Source organism: Acanthochromis polyacanthus, chromosome 3 (genome assembly GCF_021347895.1).
Source record: "Acanthochromis polyacanthus isolate Apoly-LR-REF ecotype Palm Island chromosome 3, KAUST_Apoly_ChrSc, whole genome shotgun sequence".
NCBI lineage: Eukaryota > Metazoa > Chordata > Actinopteri > Pomacentridae > Acanthochromis > Acanthochromis polyacanthus.
This window is the reverse complement of record NC_067115.1, coordinates 19582425-19605027: the sequence shown is the minus strand read 5'-3', so window position 1 is coordinate 19605027 and position 22603 is coordinate 19582425. Positions and strand designations below refer to the sequence as shown.

The following is a 22603-nucleotide window of genomic DNA, read 5'->3' as shown; positions in this document are numbered from 1 at the left end:
CTTTGATAAGTGAGCAACAAATACTACAAATTTGATCAAAATGTAAACAAAATAGCCAGTTAAGTCATTTATTAAGCCAAAGCGTTGCTTTAGAAATGTGACTGTTAGTGGATTGTTTTCAGTTTTACATCACTGTACATTCAGTAACTTTGGCTTCCACTCTGTTGGCTAGCTGGACGTCAACTTAGGTTTTAGGAAATCGTGTTTTATTAACATTTAGCTTTATTTCAAGACATTTCAATGATTACTTTTCTAATAATTAATTTATTTTTTAAATAGTTGGAGCTCTATTCTCACTGTCCCCCATTTGACTTCCTGCCCTCCAGAACCAGATCCACAGCAAACTGATTGGACGCAATGAGCAGGAACGCTCCGCCCTGCAGGACCGACTACAGATGCTGGCCAATCAGAACAAAGCTCTGCAGGCCCAACTCAACGAGATGAAAAGGAAGCAGGCCGAGTCCGACTGCAAGGTGTGAATGAAGAGTAGAGGGACGGAGAATGAGTTCACAGGAGGAGAGAGGATTAACTAAGAAAGGCTGAATGGGGAACAAGCAATATTTTCTTCAGCATCTGAAAATTTAGTCATGAGACATTAAAACCTGGTTGGAAGAAGACAAAACATTGACAAACTGCATAAAAATAGGGAAGAAATGATGGAGAAGAAGGGACCAGATAGACATTGTGGAGCAGAAATAGATACTAAAGGAGGAATGGACAGAGTCTGTTCACAAATTCTGGGATTCACATCCTGAAAAGATGGAGAGATGCAATGAAGGAATGAGATGGAGGACAGAGCAGGATGTAGATGATGGGGCAGTTTGTGATGCATCCTGAATATCCATAATATGCACCTATTAACCGGTAAATGTCATGTTCCATCTTTTTCTTTCTGCTGACCCACTTTCTCCTTCCCCCATGGTGCATGTAGAGTAAGGAGGAGGTGATGGCAGTGCGACTGAGGGAAGCGGACAGTATGGCTGCCATGGCTGAACTCAGGCAGAAGATCGCTGAACTCGAGATACAGGTGTGTCTGTCTGAATGTGTCTTTGTTTTTGTGTTTGTTTGATCTGTGTGCTGAGTCAGTGATTCGAGTGATTTAACAGTATACTGACAATGAAAGGGACTGCGATGTTGATCTGCGTGTGTCAAATGTGTTTTTTCAGAAGGAGGAAGGGCTGATCCAGGGCCAGCTGAACCACTCAGACTCCAGACAGTACATCAACCAGCTCCGGGACCAGATCACTGAGCTCAAGAACGAGGTTCTACATGCAGGCACACTCACGCTCAATGCCGAAATGCACTGTTCACAGGGTGTCATAAAAATCTGCCACAAGTAGCATTTCAAACATGGATGAAGTGCATGGAAATAGACTTTAGAACATTTTTGGAAACCATTAATTAACAACACATGCCATCTCTGTACATGAAATTAGTGTCTTCTCACCGTTTCTCTTCAAGCTCAGTAATTTACATGATTAGTTGTTCAGAAGAAAAGTAATTTGAATGTTGATAATTCATCACAAAAGTCTACCAGGGCTGCCTCAGTGCACGATCCAAATCCTTTGTAAAATTTTACACTTTTAGAGTAGTAGGTTGCTAGCTTGGAAGTGGCTGCTCTTTCCTGTTGTGAAGAAAACAGAAACCCACAGGTCGGGAAGGGCCAGTTGAATTACTCACAGGTAGCAGATGGAAAGACAAATTGAGATGATCTTTGGCTTATACTCGCATCCTTCATCTGGTGAGTCAGGCTGATCGCTTTTACTGCCTGCATTACTTTTCCAATTGAACAAAACAAGCAAAGACATCTGTGATGAGCATTTCTTTCCACGGTGTTCTACTATTTTAAATTCAAATGGCTCATGGAAGGAAAGAAAATTGTATAATGACGATAAATAATTACTGAAGTAAACGCAAAACTAGGTCTGTTTGAATCCTATGCTCTATTTGAATCCTCTCTTGCAGCCTTGCAAAGATTCAGAGATGTTTGTTCTATAAATCATGAGCTGATAATATGACCCAATGGTAGTTATATTTGAGTTTTCTTTGTGTAACACCAATTCACAGCGGAAGTCATCTGAGAGCAGTTTGCATAGTAAACTCAGCCCCTTTTTAATATTAGAGAGAAACCCGTTGATTCCCTTTGAACAAGCACATGGCAACAATTGGGTGACAAAGTCTGCTTTAACATCAAGAAAGCTCCAACGGCACCAGACTCAGATGGCGTCCCTTTGCCGCAACCAGGTGATGCCAAATGAACATCGTTTAGCGCCAGTTTTTCAGTCTCATTTGATGACCGCGACAATGCATGGGCCGTCTATTAGGCTTTTGAGAATATAGCTGATGAACGCATAGCTAATCATTCTTTTCAGTGTAAGTGAAACTTAAAAATGGTGTATGGTGGCATGTGTACAGTGTATATACACAGATATCCTGCAGCTTTGCTAACCACACACACACACACACACACACACACACACACACACACACACACACACACACACACACACACACACACACACACACACTCACACGTGTACGTTTCAGTCTCTTTCTTGTAACAAGAGACCACTGCTCTTCCCCAACAGCTGCGTTCTCACCAACTGGTTCACAGTGAACTTTAATTCTGAAAGATGACTGAGGTTCACACAAATAGGTGTATGACATTCATAAAGGGTTTTTTCTCTCTCTCTCTTGTCGAACCCACAGAGTTGTATCATCTGTACAGAGTTCACTCACTCTGCTGGGTTAAAGAGATGTGGATCGTCTCACCAGTTGCGCTGATTTACATGTTTTACTTTTATTTACTGGCTGCTTGTGGTTTTAGCAAATTCAGTGACATCTTGGGTTTATGAGGGTTGTAGTTTCCAGCCCTAATTGGTCACATCGTTCTCGTTCTGTTCATACATTCTGGGTTTGTTCATTCAGAGAGTAGCAGTGCGTGACAAGGAGGGAATGTGTTCAAACTTAAAAGTGAGGAGGAGTGATGAGACTGCCCTGCCCTTTACCGTACCGCTCCACTACACATCTTTTTCTTTTTTTAAATAATCAAAGCAGTGGTTTTATAAATGAGACTGAAACTTGCGTGAGTACAGATGAGGAAGCAATGAACCATTTTGAAAAATCTCAGTGCTGTGCTCTGAGCGAGCTTCTTGCAATTGAGTCATATTCACAGTACTGATACATAATGACACATTCTATACCGTGAAGCTGAATTATTTAAATGTTCATACACATTCATGTACATTTATCATGACTCAAACTGATATGATTTATTTTTTCTAAAAAAAAAGACAATGTTTGGGCATATGGCTCTTTTTATTATTTTGATATTATTTAACCTGTTTATACTGAAAAATGCAAAATGATAGAAAATGACCCAAAAAGCCTGGCTTCCTTTTTGCTGCAGCTTGACAAGCAGTCACAGTCAAAACATTTCCACTGGTTAACCACTTGTTTCCCCTCCCCCCACTATACAGCTATCCTGAGAGTATGATAGGGGGGAAACAAAAACCTCTGAGATTTGTTGTGAGTCACTGTGGTGCATGCAGGGTAAACATGCAAAGAATGCATGTGAAGATGAACTGGCGGTAGCATCTCTGTCATGCAAGAAAGGCCTCTGCACTTTGAAAGCTGGACAGCAGAAAAAATCCAGAAACACTTTTTTCCTGTATGTAGTTAAAATCAGAGCACCCCGCTGTGACTCGACTGTCAGATGGGTGCTCTGATTTTGTTGTAAGCAGCCCACAGCCCTATTTGCACAACCACTAAATGGTAAAACAGACTCATATCAGTGGGTTTCACAGGGTTCTTTTTCACACCCAATATAGAGTTAAAAAAAATTCCCAGTACCTGACATTTAATGCTTTTGCAAAGACTTGTCTAACCAATTTAACACAGTTCAACCAATAAACCTCACCCTATGACACACTTCTTTACGCGTGTGCTATTTTCTGCAGAATCTGTAAGCACTTCAACTGCATTTCACTGACATTTTCAAAGCCAACAACCTTTCGTCAGTTATTTTGACAGAAACACTAAGCTTTTACGATGACAAGCAAATATTGTCTATGGCTCGTTTTCATGTCCTGTTAAACTTTTACAAAAAGAGAACGCCTCTAGGCATTGCATAATCTTCTTCCAAATGGACCAGATGTTTTGATAGAAATGAACAGTGCCTATAAAAAGAAATCACCCCTCTTGGAAGTTTTCCCTTTTTATTGCTTTTCAATTTTGATAAGAATTAAAAAATGCTTTCATGTCAAAGTGAACAAATGTCTACAAAGTAATGCCAATTAAATACAAATTTATATGTGAAATAAGTGACAGCATAAGTGTGCACCTCTTTAGTGTACAGGTGCAACTAGTTGGTGCTCAAACACAGAATTAGTTAAACTGCAATAATCTAAATGTGCCTCTAATGATTACAGTATAAAGACGCCTGAATCTGAAAGGTCCAGTAACTGGTAAACCAGTACTGCTTGCTATAACTACGCCATGAATGCAAAAGAACACTCCAAGCAACTCCAGGAAAAATTTACTAAAAAACGTTAGTCAGGGGATGGATGCAAGGAAATGTCCAAGTCCCTAAATATCCCTTGGAGTACAGTTAAAACCGTGCTTGGGAAATGAAAGAAATAAGGCACGATTTTAGATCTTCCTAGAGCAGATCATCCTCAGAAAGTGACTCACTGTATAAGAAAGAAAGTCCACACCTATGACTGCGAATATAACAACTTTTGCCCTGCAAAAAAGCCAAAATCTAGACTAGAGTTCACCAGGAAGCATGTGAGAGACTGACGTTGACTGAAAAAATGTTTCCTGGTGTAATAAGACCAAAATTGAGCTTTTTGGTCCGTCATATGAGATGCTATTCATAAGACGCATCGGCCTTGCCATGAAGCATGGAGGTGGAAGCATCATGATGTGGGGATGCTTCTCTGCAGCCCTGTGAGGCTTGTTAAGGTAGAGGGTGAAATGAATGCAGCGAAGTATAGGGAATCCTGGACAGAAGAGACCTGCAACACTGGAAGACATTTGTTTTCCAGCAAGATAATAACCCAAAGCAACACAGAAATAGAAAAAGGCAGTGAATGTTGTGGAGCATTCAAGTCAGAGGCCAGAGCTACTTTATTTTGAGTCATTTCCACGTACACAATCCTGCTGCAACTTAATCGGTTACCAAATGTGTATTTATCCATTGATCAAACAAAAAGTAACCAAATACAGCATTTACTTCTGTTTGAGCAACATTTTATCAAAAGACAGAGGAAAAACTAAAAAAACTCATGATTCTTGAAAAGGAAGCTCTAATTTTTTAGACATTGTACATTTTTAGGGGAACAGAAGACATGGTTGTTTGGTGTTTTCTTTGGGATTTGTTGACAAGACAAATACACAGTAACATCAGACTTTAAAATCCAGTTACTGAATATACACTTCAGCTATAGAACACCTCAGTGAAGTAAAAATCTCCTCCTTCTGTACTCAGGTCAGGCTGTTGCGTGGGCAGAAAGCAGCCCCCAGCTCCAGGGTCAGTGTTGGTGGAGGAACTACCAACTACCAGGATCTCTGCCTGGCCAGCCCTGCCTCCGCTGAGGGGGACTACCTCAGTTCAGACGAGGACCTCCTCCCCAGCCCACTGCCTGCCACAGCCCTCTACCCCAGCTTGTCCGGCCCGTGTCACCCGTCTGCCCGCCTCGACAGTGAAGGCAGCACAGACAGCGAGGCAGAGGAGCGAGTTCAGACACATCCGGACCCACAGCAGCTATACGGCAGCATGGTGTGTGCTGAGGCGCTGGATAACTGAGACCTGGAGAGGGGTGCAGTGATTTCTTTGGATTTCTTTGACCTAAAGAGATACTGGAGCTCTACTGGACAAACTGCTACAGTAAACTGGGATTGTACCATCCATCCCGGTCGTCCTCCTCCTCGGCTTTTCCAGTGTTTACCTTTTACTTGATGCAGACATAGTGGCATTGATTGGACCTCTTCTGGTCATCACTACCTGTTGTCTCCGCTCCTGTTGCCGTCTCCACCACCTTGTTGCCCAATCCTGTGTTCACTGACAAGGAGGTAATGTAAAGCCTCTCTCCTCGTTCCCACGTGTAATTGAAACTGTCCATTGAGATGCATATCCATCTAAACATGAACACATGACATGCATACAAACAAAACATACTGAAAAGCTGGACCAGCACGACTGTTGCTGCTCGAGATCTACCACTGGACCTGAATCTGTGGCGAGGAGTGACTGATGGGTAAACGGACAGAAAATAATTCCTCCCTCTCCCTGTAAACTGAATAATAGACACTTGACACACTGTGTACTCTGTCTGACCTTATATTACTCTCCTTCCTGATTGGTTCAGAATTAAATCCATCCTCATGCTCCCTTTACTCCTTTTTACGCCTCTCATAAGGAAGCCTCACATCCATCTTCACTGCCTTCAGAAAAAAAACTTCTATCAGCCGTATGTTCACCTCTGTGTAGACCAAGTGTTAAAAAGAACATTCAATGACCTTGACGAGAACACACACATCAGTACCAGACTGGTAGGGATATCACAGGATGGCATTCATAAGTGAATCATTAACATAGTGAATATTAGTGTTTTGTGTGGTTAGCAGAAGAAAAGAGGGCAAGCAAGTTTGTGAAAACTTTTTCACAATAACCCACGAAAAAGGAAGGAAGAAACTCAATGTTGCCAAATCTTTAGTTTTGTTTTTTTAATTATTTATGTGTTGTAATTTATTTTGATATTTTTTCATTTTTTATATGAAACTGTAGGAGTGTAGAGATACCGACAGAGGCCAAACTTTCTGCACCGTCCTTTGTGCCAACTTGTCTGTCACAAGTTTACTGTGATACTGAGTGTTTGAGAGACAGAAAATGTGCTGCTATGATTTTGGATTTATTCCTTTCATTTTTTTTTTTTTTACAGTTTTATTTTACTTTGTTCAACCTGACAGGAGCTCCGCTATACTTTAACAGTTACTGTGCAGAGCAATCGCATCTAAAAAAAAAAAACCTGAATAGTTTAGCCTCCTCTCTGGAGCTGCTCAACTTTTAGTAATGATGGGAACAGTTTCCTTCAAAAACAAACACTATTATGTGTGACCCAATAGGAATAGTTTGACATTTTGACAAATGCTGTCTCACTGAAATTGACATGAGAAGATTGACACCACTCCAATGTCTCGCTGAGGCCTTTAGCGTTCTGTGCTGCTTTGTCATCTGTTTTACTATAAATGGGACCATAATTTACAAAATGAACACCATACTGTGTTAAAGACTTGAAAGTAGCAAGTGACACCATAAATACATTAGAACGGTTACTGAGGTAACAAATCATATGCAAAGTAGGGTCATTTTCTCATAGATTTCTATACATTCTGACGTCAGAGGAGTCGCCCCCTGCTGGCTGTTAGAAAGAATGCAGCATATGCACTGACTATATTTTTCAATCCAGGAGGCTATATTTATCTTTTATATAAGCCCAACTTGTTTTCACACTTTAAGATTAAAGCAAGACTATGTAGCTTTTACTGAACAAAGGCCATCAGTGCTATGATGGTAATGTCTCAAACATTGTGCAACATTAGCACAAGTAGAAAAGTGTCATAAAATCAGTAAATTGAATTAGTAATGTTAACTACATAGCAATATTTTGCTAATGTAACACTCCTGAGATGTAGTACAGCTTTTTAATTAAACTTTGAATTAGTAAATAGAAGAATTTCGTCTTTCATAGTTTTTTTTTTTTTTTAACAGCTTTAAACAGATCAGATATAAATTTAAATGTGAGTTTTGTGCGTGCTGGTGGATTGATTTTTGGACAGAGCCAGACTACCGGTTTTCTCTTTCTTCTAGTCTTCATGCTAAGCTAACCCAGCTCCAAGATACAGCTTCATATTTAACAGACAAACATGTGGGTGGTGTCAGTCCTCTCTTCAAACTGTTCCTTTAATTGTCAGTGTCCGGTAAAGACAAACAAACAAAAAAAAACAAAAAAATCCAGGTAAAGGTGTTGATCTGGAATCAACAGTTTATGTGATTGCCTCATTTCCTGACAGCTAAATCTGTGGGCCAACGAGAGGGGGCGGTGGTAGTTTCATTTTCTAAGGGTGCTGACAAAAGGCTGTCGTCATGGCTGGAGAGTGTGCGGATGGAAATATTTTACATATCAAACGTTAATATATTCTGTTTAGAAAAAGGTTGTAAAATGTATGGAGAAATATGAAATATACCGTTTTGACAGTTACAAAAGTATATAGAGGATATTTAAAGCTGTATCACTGTCGGCCAAGTCAGAGGGTTTATCAAACAGGGTATCATATGTACAGAGCAGTGATCTTTGCCGTTTGCACTACAGAGGAAGGCAAACTCTCCACTCATGACATTAAGCTGTGAGAGATGGTGTGGATTAGTAGATTCATGGTGGGATCATTTCTTATGATTTTCATCACTTCAGAGAGACTTTCAAGTTATACATCCTGACTTTGTATCGTGCTTCATTAATCGCCAGTCAGATTTTCTCTAATTTCGAGCTCCTTTTTCCTTCACAGTGCTAACATATTCTGTGCAATGCAAATGACACAATTACAAAGCACAGCATTATCGCCATCTCCTGAGAAATAACGACACTGGATCTTCCAGTAATGGCCATCAAAAAGCTAAAGAGGATGTTGGTTTGCCCACTATACTGTTGCACATAACAGCTTTTTAGTGGGGGATGTAGCAACTAAAATCTCTTCGCTGAAATCAGTGTTTGGATATCGTCAGGCCAAATGACGGTTGTGCAAATGTTTCCTTCGAGTTCTCAGTGCAGAGTGTAGTTTGGCTTCAGCTCTGTTGAACATGAGATCTAGATGTGTTTACTTTAAATCATATCTGGCTGAATTTCATACTTAAAGTTATAATCCTGAAGATTTTTCATCATATCAGACCCCATTTGTGATCATATTTGTGTTTTTTGATGCATTTATGTAATGCAGTCGCCTCTCTGTATGGAAGTTTTAAATGTTACTGGTAGAGATGAGCCAGGATGCAGCAGACATGAAATCAGTACTGAATTTTGTGACTTGGAAGAATAATTGTAGCACAGATGTTTGTGGATCCGTAAGATGACCATTATGTCTCAAATTAATACACAAAACAAATGTAAATGCCATATTTCCAAACTTTTTAACTTGAGCTCTCTAATTACACCTCTTGAGCAGTGGTTTAATTAAACAGCAAAATGACTGGAAACTGACATGATTTGCAAAATCTTGATGACTTTCTAGAGATTTTCCTAAATTTTGCGCCATATTTAAATAAATTTGACTGTCTTCATTAAAACACTGATGCAATGCATATTTTACTGGCTCTGTTAACATACAACCAAACTCTCGGAGCTGCATTATTAAAGTTAACTTCCCACCAGTAACTCCCAGATGTTGCCAAATCCACCGTGACTTAAATCTTAAGGATCGTAACTTCAAAATTTCTGTCTGAATTACATCCAAAATCACATAAAGTAATTGTAGGAAGCTTCCGTTCGCAGTAGTTTCCTCTCTGACTTTCATCTAGATCCATGTCAGTGTCCTTCCACATATTAACTCGTGTACAGCTGTTCAGTGATGGTGCTCTGTTCTCACCACTGTCTCAATACAACTCTATCTACTGTGACGAAACATTTTGATATGTTTGTAAATTAGTTTTGAATATAGTAATCGCCTTCATCCTTAGTATTATTTTTATATTAAACATCAGTACTTTGGTTCCTCCTGCTAACAGCATTACATGAGATGATTAAACATCCTAATGTGCCATAAAAACGGAGATTTACACAGTATGCCGAATGACTTCATCTAAGTTTCATCGACAAGTTAGTCGCTTCATTAAACAGCCATGTGATATGAAGTGAATTTTTACGTGAAATACGATCACACTGTGTTACTCCGGATTTATCAACATAAAACTGCAACACCCACCACGTGTTTCCCCTGATTTAAAGTAGGAACTTAAACAATACAGTAAAAAACAGAGTTTTTTTCCATTTTAGATCCGATGGAGGATTTCTCAGACTTACGTACTGTATATCCACAGCATCATACCCAGGAGCCTCATCCACCCTCTCTTCCTCTTGCAGTTCAGCTGATGTTGTCAAATATATTAAATAACAGTAAAAATTATATTAATTCCTGTATGATGGGGAAAAAATACATTTCAGTGTTCTGTATCCTATGAATGATACAAATAAACTTTGACATTGCACCTTTGCAAAGGCCTCATTTTGTTGTCGTTGTGTGTTACTGAACAGAGGACTGTGTCATGAAGCCAGTTTGACACAGTATAAATCTGCTTGACAACTACAGCCACCGTTTCGAATGTGTAAATTTCTTTAACTCAGGCTTTCTGCTTCAAAATCTGTGCACATTCACATAAATGGGGGGGTATTGCGTATCATGTGAATGATCTTACTGACAAAATGACATGATCACGTGCAGCTATATTTATTTTGCTGATCATTGCAGCTGCTTATTTCTGCACAGCTGCACATTAAAGCTGTTAAACTTCTAACTTCATATAATCAAACATGATATTGTATTGAAGTGCATTTTGGTCTGACACCTTAATGCAGGATATTACTTTAATTTTTGGTCAAGCCAAAGTAAAATTAATGTTACTGACTGAATATTCTCTGGTATAAGTACCAGTAGAATAATCAGTTTCCTGATCTGTGTTCTGTCGGCTGTACTACCCGCAGTGAAACGGACTTCACAGCAAATCAGGACCAAAAATAAAAACATATTTACTTGATTTCTGCATCACCAACCAAATACATGTTGGGTTCCCATGACAACGCAATGTGTACAGTGTGTGGTACTGTAACTACATGGCTTCATTCTGTGGTTTTAGTAACGTATAGCTCAACATGTTTGCAGATGCAATGTTTTCCCTCAGCTGAGAATCTGTATTGTTCATAAATAATTGTCAGGAAACATTTTGCGCTTCTGGAAAAATGGTCAAAAATTCCCATAAACACACTCCTAAACCTTGTGAACAGCCTTCCCAGAAGAGTTGAAGCTGTTCTAGCTGCAAAGGGTGGACCGATGTCATATTGAACACTATGGATTAGGAATGGGATGTCACTTATGTTCATATGCGAGTCAAGGCAGGTGAACGAATACTTTTGGCAATATAGTGTATGTAGCTAACAGAGCTACAGCAGAGCTAACGTTAGCATTTCAATATATGGTGCGTTTAGATTAAAAACTAAAAAAGTGACAAGTTGAAGATAAAGGATAAACACTTGGCCCTTACAGTGAGAGGATCCAGTAACTATGTTTTGCTGTTGGGGGCATTTTGTTAATACGGTTTGAGTCATGGATTGAGTTCTGAGAGATGGTCTTTATACTAGAGTTAAGCATTTCTATCATTTCTATCGTGAAGGAAGTTTTTTTTTTTTCCCCAAGATGACACTGCCCCCATCCGCAGGGCAAGAAGAATCACTGAATAGTTTTAGTAGTATCAAAATTATGCTTTTTTTTTTTTTTTGCAGATGATGATGTTCTCTTGGCTCCACCGGGCTGTGACCTTTAGCATGCACTAGGGCAGAGAGTGAAGCAGCTGCTCCACGTTTAAGGCCAGGATTCTCTGTTGGAAACTGATTGATTGCCTCCTCTGGGTTGGGAGTTAGTTGCTGCTTCAAGCGAAGGGATTTAGGAATCTCAGAATCTTGTTCATGACAGATGGGGCACGAGATGGACACATGGATTAGTGCAGCATCTGTCCAGGACTGTTGTTGGGAAGAAGGAAGTGAGCTGGAATCCAAGGCTCCCCATTTATCCATCGATCTGTGTTCCTGCGCTCTGGGTGGTGAAAAAAAGAATGAGGTTGCAGAAACAAGCAGCAGAAATGGATTTCGCTCTTAGGGCAGCTGGGCTCAGCTTCAAGGAAGGGTCAGGAGCGCCGACATTAGGATGGATTTTGGAGTCGAATCACTGCTGCTTCACATCTTAAGGAGCCAGTTGAGGTGGTTTAGTAATCTGATAAGGATGCCTCCTAGAAGCCTTCCTTTGGTGGTTTCAGGGAAATCTAAATCGGAGTAGACCTTGAAGTAGGGTCGATGTGACATAAATTTTGTCATCTTTCCAAGTTTGTGAGAATCTGCGCTGACCCCTTCATGGTTTCCCACATGTAGCCAAAACAAAACTACTCTACATGGGCAGTAGTGTGCATCCTCTGCAGTAATGTTCATGCACAGAAAACATTAAATTCAAACTTCTCTGCTTGTATGGAAAGTCCTCCAAGAAAACCAGAAAGTAGTAAAATAACAACAACCACTCATCTGTAGTGTCTGCAGCTGAGAGACCGTAAACTCTCCTCTTTATGCTACTTTCTGGTCTGTTTAAAGGGTGATCAGAGGACAAACTTGGTGAGATGACAAAATTTACATCAGGTCAAACCTAGCAGACCTGAACATATTCGCAGACATGGAAAGTAACAGTAGCCTAAAAATAACTAAATGTCTGTTGTGTCCACAGCGGCCGCAAGGGAGCACAATCAAAGCTTAACACCGGCCTTACGGGAGCAAACTTATTCAGCCACACTCAGCTTAAACAGTTCCTCTCCTGAATGTATTTTTGGTTTGTTAAGATTAGATCAGGTGAAACAGAGCACGTATTCTTTTGTTTTAGATTATCCACTGAGCAGCTGGAGGGCTACAATTTTTTTTATTGCTTTCTTTGTTTTTGGGTAGCATTCATTGCCCTTTGGCTTCTTCAACCTGAGGATGCAACACTTAAAAAAAAAAAGTAGAAATTCTCATATAGTAACCTGTGTTCATCCTAATGTAGGAAGACATCAGCCAGTGCAACAATCTGTCTTACTGTGTTTTGATGGTTTTTGGACAACACTGGGACTCTATTTGTCAGAGAGGAACAGACTTGAAGTACACTATGTTATGCTCATTTGAGTGTTTGCTCTCTTTAGACAATTTGGTGAGAATATGTAAAATATCACCTGCAATCCCCAAGCAGATTCATTTAGAAATAAGGATAACGGCTGACGAGTTAAAATAGTCATTCTATAGGTTTCTCACAGCTATTTTAAAGTCACACATATTTCTTCATGTGTCTCATCCTCATCAATGTTCTATATATTTTCACTAAATTCTGTAGAAGCGTATCTGCTGTTGCATCAGCCAGCTTCTTTTAATGTTGACCTCAGTGGTCTATTTTGCAACGCAACTGTGTCAGCATAGTGTGTCAACATTTTCTGAAGAATTTGCAGCACAGTTGTGTCCATTCACTTCCTCTCTACTCTGATTTATCTTAATCCCATTATGTTTCTGAGCCACTGCAACACATCCACAATTTGCACACCTTTCGTTCGTTTAAAAAAAAAAAAAGGGGTAATAGTAATGCAAAGCTGGACCGATCATGAGCTGCTACAAGTGTGCAGTGTTTGGGTTTGTGTGTGAGGAAGCTGTGTGGTTTGAGTCGGTTGAGAGGTGTCAGAGCTCAAACACTTCCTCGTTGGTCCCATCAGAGATCATCATTCTCTCACAACCCACCTCACAGCGCAATGACCTCACATGTGTCTCTTCTAACTTCATATAAGACTCATCTCACTTAAAGTCATCGTGTAAAGTTTCTGTGTGATGCTAAGGAGTTCTGGAGGAATGTGAAATTTGGTGAGTATTTGCATATTTGTTTCTATTTTTAGATTCTAGATTCATTTTCTTGATATCCTTCTCGCTACTGCTAGATAATATTTAGAGAGCGTTCTTATGAACTCAGATAACAATCACTCTGTTTAGCAATTATTTCCGTGTGATCATCGCTTTCTTTGTCATAATGAAACATACGGCTGATCTCCTTTCAATGTAAGTCACTTTTCATGTTGTTTTATGGTGAATATTAGAGTTTAAAAGCAAAACTCTCACGACTAAACAACGTCTAATTGCCTGTGCTGTTCTGTATTTGCCATTTACAGAACATGCTGACTTCATCTTTGATTTGCAACACAAGCTCATTCTCAAAACACATTCTCAAAAAATCTAATATATAATTGTCCCCTGTTACAAGGCTTTTTCTTTATGACAGTATCTTTATAAGAGTTGATTGTGTTCACTTGATTGGACAAACAGCGTTTTGTGTGTCAGCACACGTTTCACAGGACCTGCGTGAGCAAAATGAGTAACATTAAGGCTACACTTACAGACTATGTTTCATGTTCAGATCGAATTTTGGTTTATTGTCCATATTGTGCTTTTCAATTTAATATTTAATATCAGTTTGAGCATGTCATCTTATTAAACTAAACGGTACCAAAATATATTCATGCAGAAGTTTACACATGAAATTATATTTTTACAGCTTTATTTTTAGCTTAATTTAAATCATGTATACTTTGTGCACGAAACAAAGTAAAAGAAATAAAAGATGCTTGTACATGTCAGCGCGTTTATACTTCAAGACCTCTCTAAAACCTCAAAGATGAACTCTTCCATCTTAATCATAAATATGCGTTTTTCAAGAGCAACAAATCATCAAGTTGGAGTTGCAGACCAAAATGTAACAGATTTCCAGAATGTGCTTGAATTTGTTTGAGTGCAATACGGAGATTATAGTCATATTCATATCTGTGATACTAAGTTTATATATATGAGAAATATTAACATTTCAATCATAAATGACATGCAGGAAGTATATTTACTCAAGTATCGTACTTAAATTTAATTTTTAACTGCTTGTATCTGAGTATTTCTATTTTAAGCAACTTTTTATATTGTATTTTAAACACTGATTTGTGTGACAGTTGCTATTAAAAAACCATTGTTGAACATTCTCTACTCTTTTGCCGTGTAAAGCCTTATAAAGTCTAGGTGTCTCGCTTGTTCATGGTTGATTGTCTCAAGTTCTCAATAAATAAACTTGTTCGAGGCTCAAAGAGCTAAAATTATTCCAAATTCCACAGAGAAAACAAAGATGAGATATGTGAAAGTCCAAAATATAAACTTAAATTTGTCTATCAAAATTTAGTTTTTCTTCTGTTCTGCCTCGTATAATCATTTCACAATCCCACAGATCTATCGTGTGACACTTTTAAGGGGCCTCTGCCACAGATTGGGAACCATGTCACTAAATTTCCTGCATTGATGGCTGTTGAAGCAGCTCCATTTCATCTAGCAATAACAATAAAATCATATCTATACATCGTTTCAGGACTTTGGGCACTGTGGATCGTGGCATGTATAATAACAAATCAGGCACACGGGTTATTTATTAGTGACAGAAGTATTTAGTTTTGACTCTTCCGGTACATTGTTATGATAATACTTATGCACTTGAATGTTCTGCAGGACTTTTCACTGTAATATATTATTTTTCAATCATTATATTTCTATTTTTAAGTAAGTAAAAAGCGCTTCTGAGTACTTCTTTTATCACTAGTTTCAACTATGAGCATGTCACATAACATAAAACATCTAAACTGCTGTTGTAATAGTTTAAGTCTTTTTAAACTAGAGTTTACGACTTTTGTAAAATTCTTCTGAACATGCCACAAAAATGTAACTTTTTTTGCTTTTTCATACGTAATCTAACACCTCATCCTCTTGGCTGATCTCCCCCACTGCCCACTCCCAAGTGTGAACACTGAGTCACGAAATGTGTTGCTGATAGGTGATATTGTGACAATTCTGATGTGACTGTTTGTTTCTCACAAAACACATTCGTAGGAACTTGGTGTTCAAATGTCACAGTCACATTCAGGCTGCTGTCACCTGCACTGAAAACTCAGAGAGATTCTGCCACTACGAAAACCATCGGTGTGGCCTTTATTCTAAATATGCCATCCCTAATAAACTGCGTCTGGATTCTTTCAAACCGAGTTAGAAAGAAAGAAAGAAAGAAAGAAAGAAAGAAAGAAAGAAAGAAAGAAAGAAAGAAAGAAAGAAAGAAAGAAAGAAAGAAAGAAAGAAAGAAAAAGATTCTCTGGTTTGATGTGGACTTAAATGCTAACTAATCCTCTGCTGCTTGTAAGTTGATCAAATTCATCACTTTGATTAAACATTAGTCAGAGCAAAACCGGAAAAGAAAACGTCATCTAGAAGTGGATTCAGGCGGATGTAGTTTAGAGTCTGAAAAATCTGTAGGACCCAAACATCACGGTTTTACTTACAGTCTGAAACAGGTTACGAAAATCAAGTGTTTTAGGACTTTTATAGGTAACGTTTATTAAATTTTCTAATATATTTGTAAAATTCATACAAATACTGGATGCAATATATTCATTTAATGCTTTAAATGTAAATTGCAATTACTTAAATAAAAAGGTCACACTATTATTATTATTATTATTATTATGTAGTGTAATCTTTTCTGTTATTACTAGCCCATGTCTGCTTACAAGTATATACAGTAGTTACACAGATTCAAGCAGGAAGTATTGGTGAAAATATAGTTCTGCTGCCCTCTTTTGGCAAGTATAAATATCTTTGATTATATTAAAGATGGTAGACAAATTAAAAACTAATAATACACAAAAGCTAATTTCAGCTGGTTAATTTATTATATCATGTACAAATGCTGTGTCTCACTGTATGGAGAAAATGTGAATATTTCATCAGCGCTGAATGTAACTGATTTCATTTTACATCCTTTAGATAACTGGTTCAGGTGTAGAGCAGGTGTTCCTTCCCTCTGAGTGATGCCTCGTTCTTTCTTGGTGAAGCGAGGAGGGCTGCACCACCTCCGGCCTGCAGCTAGAAGCTCCAGCCCTGGATCGACCCCGTCCATGTTCAACCAGCTGGACAAAAACACTGGTTCCTGGGGTTCCTCCTTGGAGAACTCTGCAGAAAAAACAACTGATAATAAAGCAATGTCCATTGTGTTGCTGCAGCAGGACCTCACTGCCGCCAACAGCTCTCATGGAAATGTGCCCTTTCAGCCGTTCAGTCCCAAATCTTATGGTGGGTGACAGACAGACTTCATGTCTGTTTAACCTTGTATGACAAGGCTTAATACATTTTACAGTTTATAACATGAAGTAGTGATGGTTTAGAGTTAGACAACAGGAAGCAGAATAGATTTCTAATTTCTCAAGTTCATATTTACTCTCTGTCTTCTCAGAGTGTAGACCATCTGAGCCCTGCAGTCCCGTCACCCCAGAAACTTTCATCCCAGTGGAAAAAATCAGCTCTCAGCTTCTCACACCAACAGTGTGGTCGAGTCCTCGTGTGAGCTCAGGATATCCAGACCTGACGGCAATGGGTGGCTTTACTGAGCATGCTCAGATCCTCAGAGAGACCAGAAACAGCTCAAAGATCAGTGGTCCAAGACAAGAGTGTCCCTTCTGTAGCAAAGTAAGCCAAGCATCCCCCCAGGACAGTAAATACAATCTGTCCTGTAGACACAGGATTAACTCACAGTGATTATGTTTATTTATTCTGCAAAAGGAAAAACTGATTTACATGATTGCCATTGTGAGCTCTTAGTGCAGCATTCATCAGAGCACATGAATAAAACCGTTGTATGAATTAAGCATATTTAAATGTACAAAATGAAATAAATATTAAAGATGAGGTTAAAGCACAGGCACAGCAGGAGGTGATGTTAGAGGAACAGTTACTAAAGTTATGAATTCATCCTGAAGGTGATAGGAATGTGTCACCAAATTTATGATAATCCGTCCAGCTTTGTTGTAAGTCGTGCCAAAGAATCCACTGATACCTGCTACCAGACTGAATATGTTCACAGATGGGTATATCCTGAGTGAGAATCATCTGTGACCGTCGTCAGACAATTTCAGTGAAGAGAAACTTTATGAATTAAAGAAACATGAACTGAGAGAGCGGATTTAAATGCAGTTTTAACTATCTAATGCATTAACATCAGCAGCAGTCAGGCTGCAGATCCGAACTGATGAAGAAAATTAGAACACTTCCATAAAACTAGACTATAAACTCTAAGAAATAAATCCATAAAATAACAGAAAATGTATGAAGAGCTCATGACTCAGACTTAAAAACACTGAAATTTTCTGTTAATAAATAGTGTCCACACTTTAAAAAATGATTAAAAGTCTGGATATAAATGGTGACAACCTAGTTTCAGTTTTATTTATTTTTTAAACAAAATTTTTCTAGCGAAAACAAACCTTCATATTATTATTTTTTTAAATTATTGTATTTGTAGGTTATTTTTAAAGCCATTTTTCTCTCTTTTTTTGGCAATTTATGGCCTGTCTACAATCCCCCCGCCCCCAAAAAAACAACAATCAAGCAAAAAAAAAAAATTACATTACATTTTCATTTTATTTAATATTATATCAATCATTCAAAAATTAATGGTGTAAAAATAAATAAATAAATAAATAAATAAATACAAAACACTTTCTGTTAAGTAAAGGGATGTGTCAGACATCCATAAAATAACAGAAAATGTGCTGGCAGCTCATTATCAACATTTTGCCTGTACCTAAAAAATGAAAACTTTCTCTTAATTTATGGTTCACCTACTGTATACTATAAAAAAAACAGATGTCTACTGACAAAACTAAAACTATAGCAATAAAAATATTGTACTTTTCTGTTACTTGATGACATACTGACAGCAACAATAACTCAAATCTTCTGTGGATAAAAAAGATTTTGGATTAGCTTATATAGCTTTCAGTAAATGTGCTAAACTAAAATAAAAGAGAATTTTTGTCATCTTAAAACTTTTCCAACTTTGTTGATTCTTTATATTCTGTCTGGACATATACGATATAAACAAAGACGTTAAAACAACTAAATCGCCTGATAGTAATACCTGTGAATTGATACTATGAATGATTTATCTTCAGATATTTCTCAGAGTGTAGCTGCCTTTTAAACTTCAGTGTTTTGAGCTTCTACAGATAATGTCTGATGAGCTCAAACCTTAAGATTTTGTTACATTTTTTCTACAGATTTTATAGTGCCAAAAAATACAAACAGCTTCCCAACACTTTCCAGAGGTAGTTTTCCACTTCTCCCTCTCTCTTGGCATCTCCAGCATTAAACTACATTCATCTTCCTTTGCAGGTGTTTTCGTGTCTCTCTAGTTTGAAGACTCACATGTGTAAGAGTCATGGAAGCAGATCTCATCTGTCAGCAGCACACATCAAGTCCAGGCGGGTTGATAAAGAGTGGTCGCCCTTCAGAGGCAAGGTCAGCATGAAGGTCATTTTTACTGAATTGTTTTGCCACCTATTTAGACAAAATGCACATGTGAGGTGCAGCTCCCCTGAATCTGCATGTGCCTGTTGATTTAGGAGAAGACCTTTGACTGTGCAGAGTGTGGAAAAGTGTTCAAGCGCTCCTCCACCCTCTCCACCCACCTGCTCATACATTCAGACACCCGGCCGTATCCCTGCCAATACTGCGGCAAAAGGTTCCACCAGAAGTCCGACATGAAGAAACACACCTTCATACACACCGGTGAGTTTGTGTTCACCTTCTCAGTCTGCACTCTGAATTAATACCGTGATATGCAGTTTATTTTTCCATTCAAGATTTATATCTGTCTGCTTGCATTAGGGGCTAATCCTAATACTTAGTGTATATTTGTTCATCAAATGCTAACTCTGGGCATTAACAGTAATGCCTTTTATTAAAAACATTCATTATATTTATAAGATTTTATAATGTATTTTATCACAAAACAGTGCAATGCACAAAATGTATTCATGACAGCAGTTAGCAAAGCTTTTTCTGTCAAATTCTAGTATTTGAAAGTTCATTATTGCCAAAATGAACACAAGAACATCGTCACCGTATACATTACAGGTCAAAAGTTTGGAAGCGAGATCAAATTTGTACAAAGAAAGATCATAGTAATATAAAGAGTCACTTATCAGAATGCATTTTTACTACAGTTATCAGGTAATTGTATCTGTACTCTTGTTTCTTTACTCGGCTGTTTCAAATGTCTGGTAGTTATAGAGCTGTGGACACAGTTGAGGTTTATTGGGATTTTTGTATCCAAACACTCAAAACCCAAAGAGCTAAAGTGAATAATGCAAACAGTGATTTATTTTTATTTTTTTAATTTTGCACTAAAGTTGTAAATCTTCTCAATTTTTCTTTTGTTAACATTTATCCAGCCATTGTCTGGTAACTTCACTGTATACCTAAAGGTAAATTGAGGAAAATAGTGCATAGTATTGAAAACCTGATCAGTAAGTACATCTCAAAGTCCATAGAATTCATTCTGGTTTTTATTATTTATACATTTTTAAGAAAGACTTTGTGAACAGAAACTTGAAGTTGCTTCCGTACTTTTGGCCTGTAGTGTGTGTATCTGCGTCCTACCAAATCTCAGACTATTTCTTGTCACTGCGATATTGTCCAGCACAAAATGCAGTAAAGCTTTGGTTTATGTACAGATTAAACAAAGACATAAATGTGCTGACAAACACGTGTTCCTATGGTAGATTGAATATGCTACCTTTGGACCAACACTGTGGTTAATTGTTTCCAGTCTTATACTAAGCTAAGGTGAACTTCTGCTGATGTCCCAAAAAACCACTGGTGCTCATTTATGGGAATAATTATGATGAATGACGGTGAAAGAGTAACAACCAATAACAAAAAAGACAAAAAAAAATACAGGTCCGGGCATTCAAGGTGAGTTTGAAAAGTAAATGGTCTTTATTTCAGTGGCAAGAGACGTTAAAAAGCACAACAATGTGTCAACTCAAGGAGACAAACAAGATGAGAAAGAACAAGCTCATTTTGCAGAGCCAATATTCCTCTCTTTGTTTAAGGTGTTTGAGTTTGTCCCTACCCTTCACATCAAAGCTAAAACCTTCAATACCTGGCTCTGGTTGGGGTGAGCCACTCCCATGTTGTGCTAAAATTCCCAGCAAAATAACTTGCCTTAAGTGTGCTCAACCTCATTCCCTCATGCCATGGGCTGCTTCTATATTTGTGTTTTTTTCTTCTAAGTATTTCGTTTCTAACAGCCTGTGAGACGGCCTTGAATTTACATTTCCTTCATTGTATAAGTTGTTAAAATGATGCAGTAAGTGAGTGTGACTCACCTGTGAAGACAACAATAATTACTGTGTCTGTTTCTTTGTGTCTCCACCCTGAAGAAGGTACAAGCCGACACACGCTGGATTTTTTTTAATGTCTCTTGATGCTGAAATTAAGGCCTTTTGTTTTCCAAATCCACCTTGAGTATCTGGACTTGTACAGCTTGTGCAATTTTTTGTGCATGTAGTCCTGTACCCTACTTCTCATCTAACTGCCAGTGAGGAAATAAATACAGATGTTCTCCAAAAAAGCAACAATCCCAAATCTTCATGTCTTTACGTCATCTTTGCATTTCCAAAAACCGGTCAGGTGAACAAGCAGTTTCATTTTGCTTATGCTCATATTCAAGTGTAATTCTCTTTGTCAGAAACGTTGAAAACATTGCAGCAGTGTCTAATAATTAAATATGTTCCACATTTTGCGTATTGTGATTACTTGTGCTCTTTGTGTATCAGGAGAAAAGCCCCATGTGTGCCAGATATGTGGAAAGGCGTTCAGCCAGAGCTCCAACCTCATCACCCACAGCCGCAAACACAGCGACGACCGGCCTTACCGCTGCCCTCGATGCCTCTACAGCTTCCAGCACAAAGTGGACCTGCGGCAGCACCAGGAGCACTACTGCGCCTGCCGCTGACCCCGACACAAGCAAGAAACAGGAAAAACACCTTTTAAACGGGAAGCTACTGACTGTGTTGTTATCAGGGCCGGGTCACGTCTTTCATCCAAAGCTATTTTAGTTTTAGTTTCATGTGTAATTGTCTTTTAGGACACAGAAGGCAGGGAAATATTCCTCTTTTCCATTGAATTCATGGATAACTTCAACGTATTTGTGAAGAAATTCCAAGGATTCAGAGTTACTTTTGTGTCGGATGCAACATTTTCATATTTATGATTCATTGTGTTAATTTTTTTCTTAACAATATATGAAAAGCTGAGGCAGGAGGCAGAGGTCATTATGTGACTTTTAAAAGTAAAACAGAACACAACCAATGAATTCAGTTTGTGTTTATTTCTGCTCCACAGCGCACAGATTTAACACTGAAGAAATGGAGCTTTGACTCATTCTGGTGACACAACAGGATTTGATTGCACCTCTCACTCTAACAGCAGCCTGAACAAATTGTGAAAACATGATGTGGTGCAGCATTAAGTTAATGATCAAACTCCAGATGCTACTTCAACAGCTGTGCGGTTAAGTTCACAAAACTAGCAAATTATCACAGCAAGTGATCACACCGAGTCCAATAACCAGAGACGTTATTGTGTTTATTTACCTCACCACAAATACGCGGCAGAGGGTTCCTGTCATGATTTGTAAAAGATTTTTCTTGCTGGAAGCTTCATTTAATATCATTTAATATTTTTCAGGTTTTCATCCCCGTTATTGTCAGCTTCTATCCCTCCTGTAGCGACCAGAACAACTGAGAATGTCATTGTGCAAGTTTACTGATTTTGTACAACAAAACTTCCCTGCTAGTCAGGAAATTTGTCAATAAACTCAACTGAATTTTGTGTGTCTTGGTGGAGACGTGCTTCATTGCTCC

The 22603-nt window shown here is 38.4% G+C and overlaps 2 protein-coding genes across 3 annotated transcripts in view; both read left to right on the top strand.

Moving 5' to 3' along the window:
* The window catches only part of evi5l (ecotropic viral integration site 5 like), a 42153-nt gene extending 31875 nt beyond the window's left edge, over positions 1 to 10278 (top strand). The window contains exons 17-20 of the mRNA XM_051945232.1: positions 327 to 473; positions 932 to 1027; positions 1167 to 1262; positions 5492 to 10278. Coding sequence (XP_051801192.1) covers positions 327 to 473; positions 932 to 1027; positions 1167 to 1262; positions 5492 to 5809 — 657 coding nt within the window. The 3' untranslated portion in view covers positions 5810 to 10278. The remainder of the gene's footprint in view (positions 1 to 326; positions 474 to 931; positions 1028 to 1166; positions 1263 to 5491) is intronic.
* Positions 10279 to 10647: 369 nt separating this feature from the next.
* LOC110967293 (zinc finger protein Gfi-1b-like) lies at positions 10648 to 22571 on the top strand. Of its 2 annotated transcripts, XM_051945234.1 has the most exons (6): positions 10648 to 13685; positions 16662 to 16967; positions 17128 to 17360; positions 19065 to 19190; positions 19295 to 19460; positions 21515 to 22571. In XM_051945234.1, exons 2-6 carry the CDS (start codon positions 16706 to 16708, stop codon positions 21691 to 21693), a joined length of 966 nt encoding a protein of 321 aa, XP_051801194.1. In that variant the 5' UTR covers positions 10648 to 13685; positions 16662 to 16705; the 3' UTR covers positions 21694 to 22571. The 2 variants fall into 2 exon arrangements, with proteins under 2 accessions (XP_051801194.1, XP_022072543.2); XM_022216851.2 differs by having other exon boundaries at positions 10648 to 16967.
* Positions 22572 to 22603: the final 32 nt, after the last annotated feature.

Bases quoted from the DNA above. Each gene is read 5' to 3' on its own strand.
- LOC110967293 (XM_051945234.1), top strand. From the start codon at position 16,706: ATGCCTCGTTCTTTCTTGGTGAAGCGAGGAGGGCTGCACCACCTCCGG. The intron at 16,968-17,127 runs GTGGGTGACAGA...CTGTCTTCTCAG, and splicing joins GTTCAGTCCCAAATCTTATG to AGTGTAGACCATCTGAGCCC. The intron at 17,361-19,064 runs GTAAGCCAAGCA...CTTCCTTTGCAG, and splicing joins AGTGTCCCTTCTGTAGCAAA to GTGTTTTCGTGTCTCTCTAG.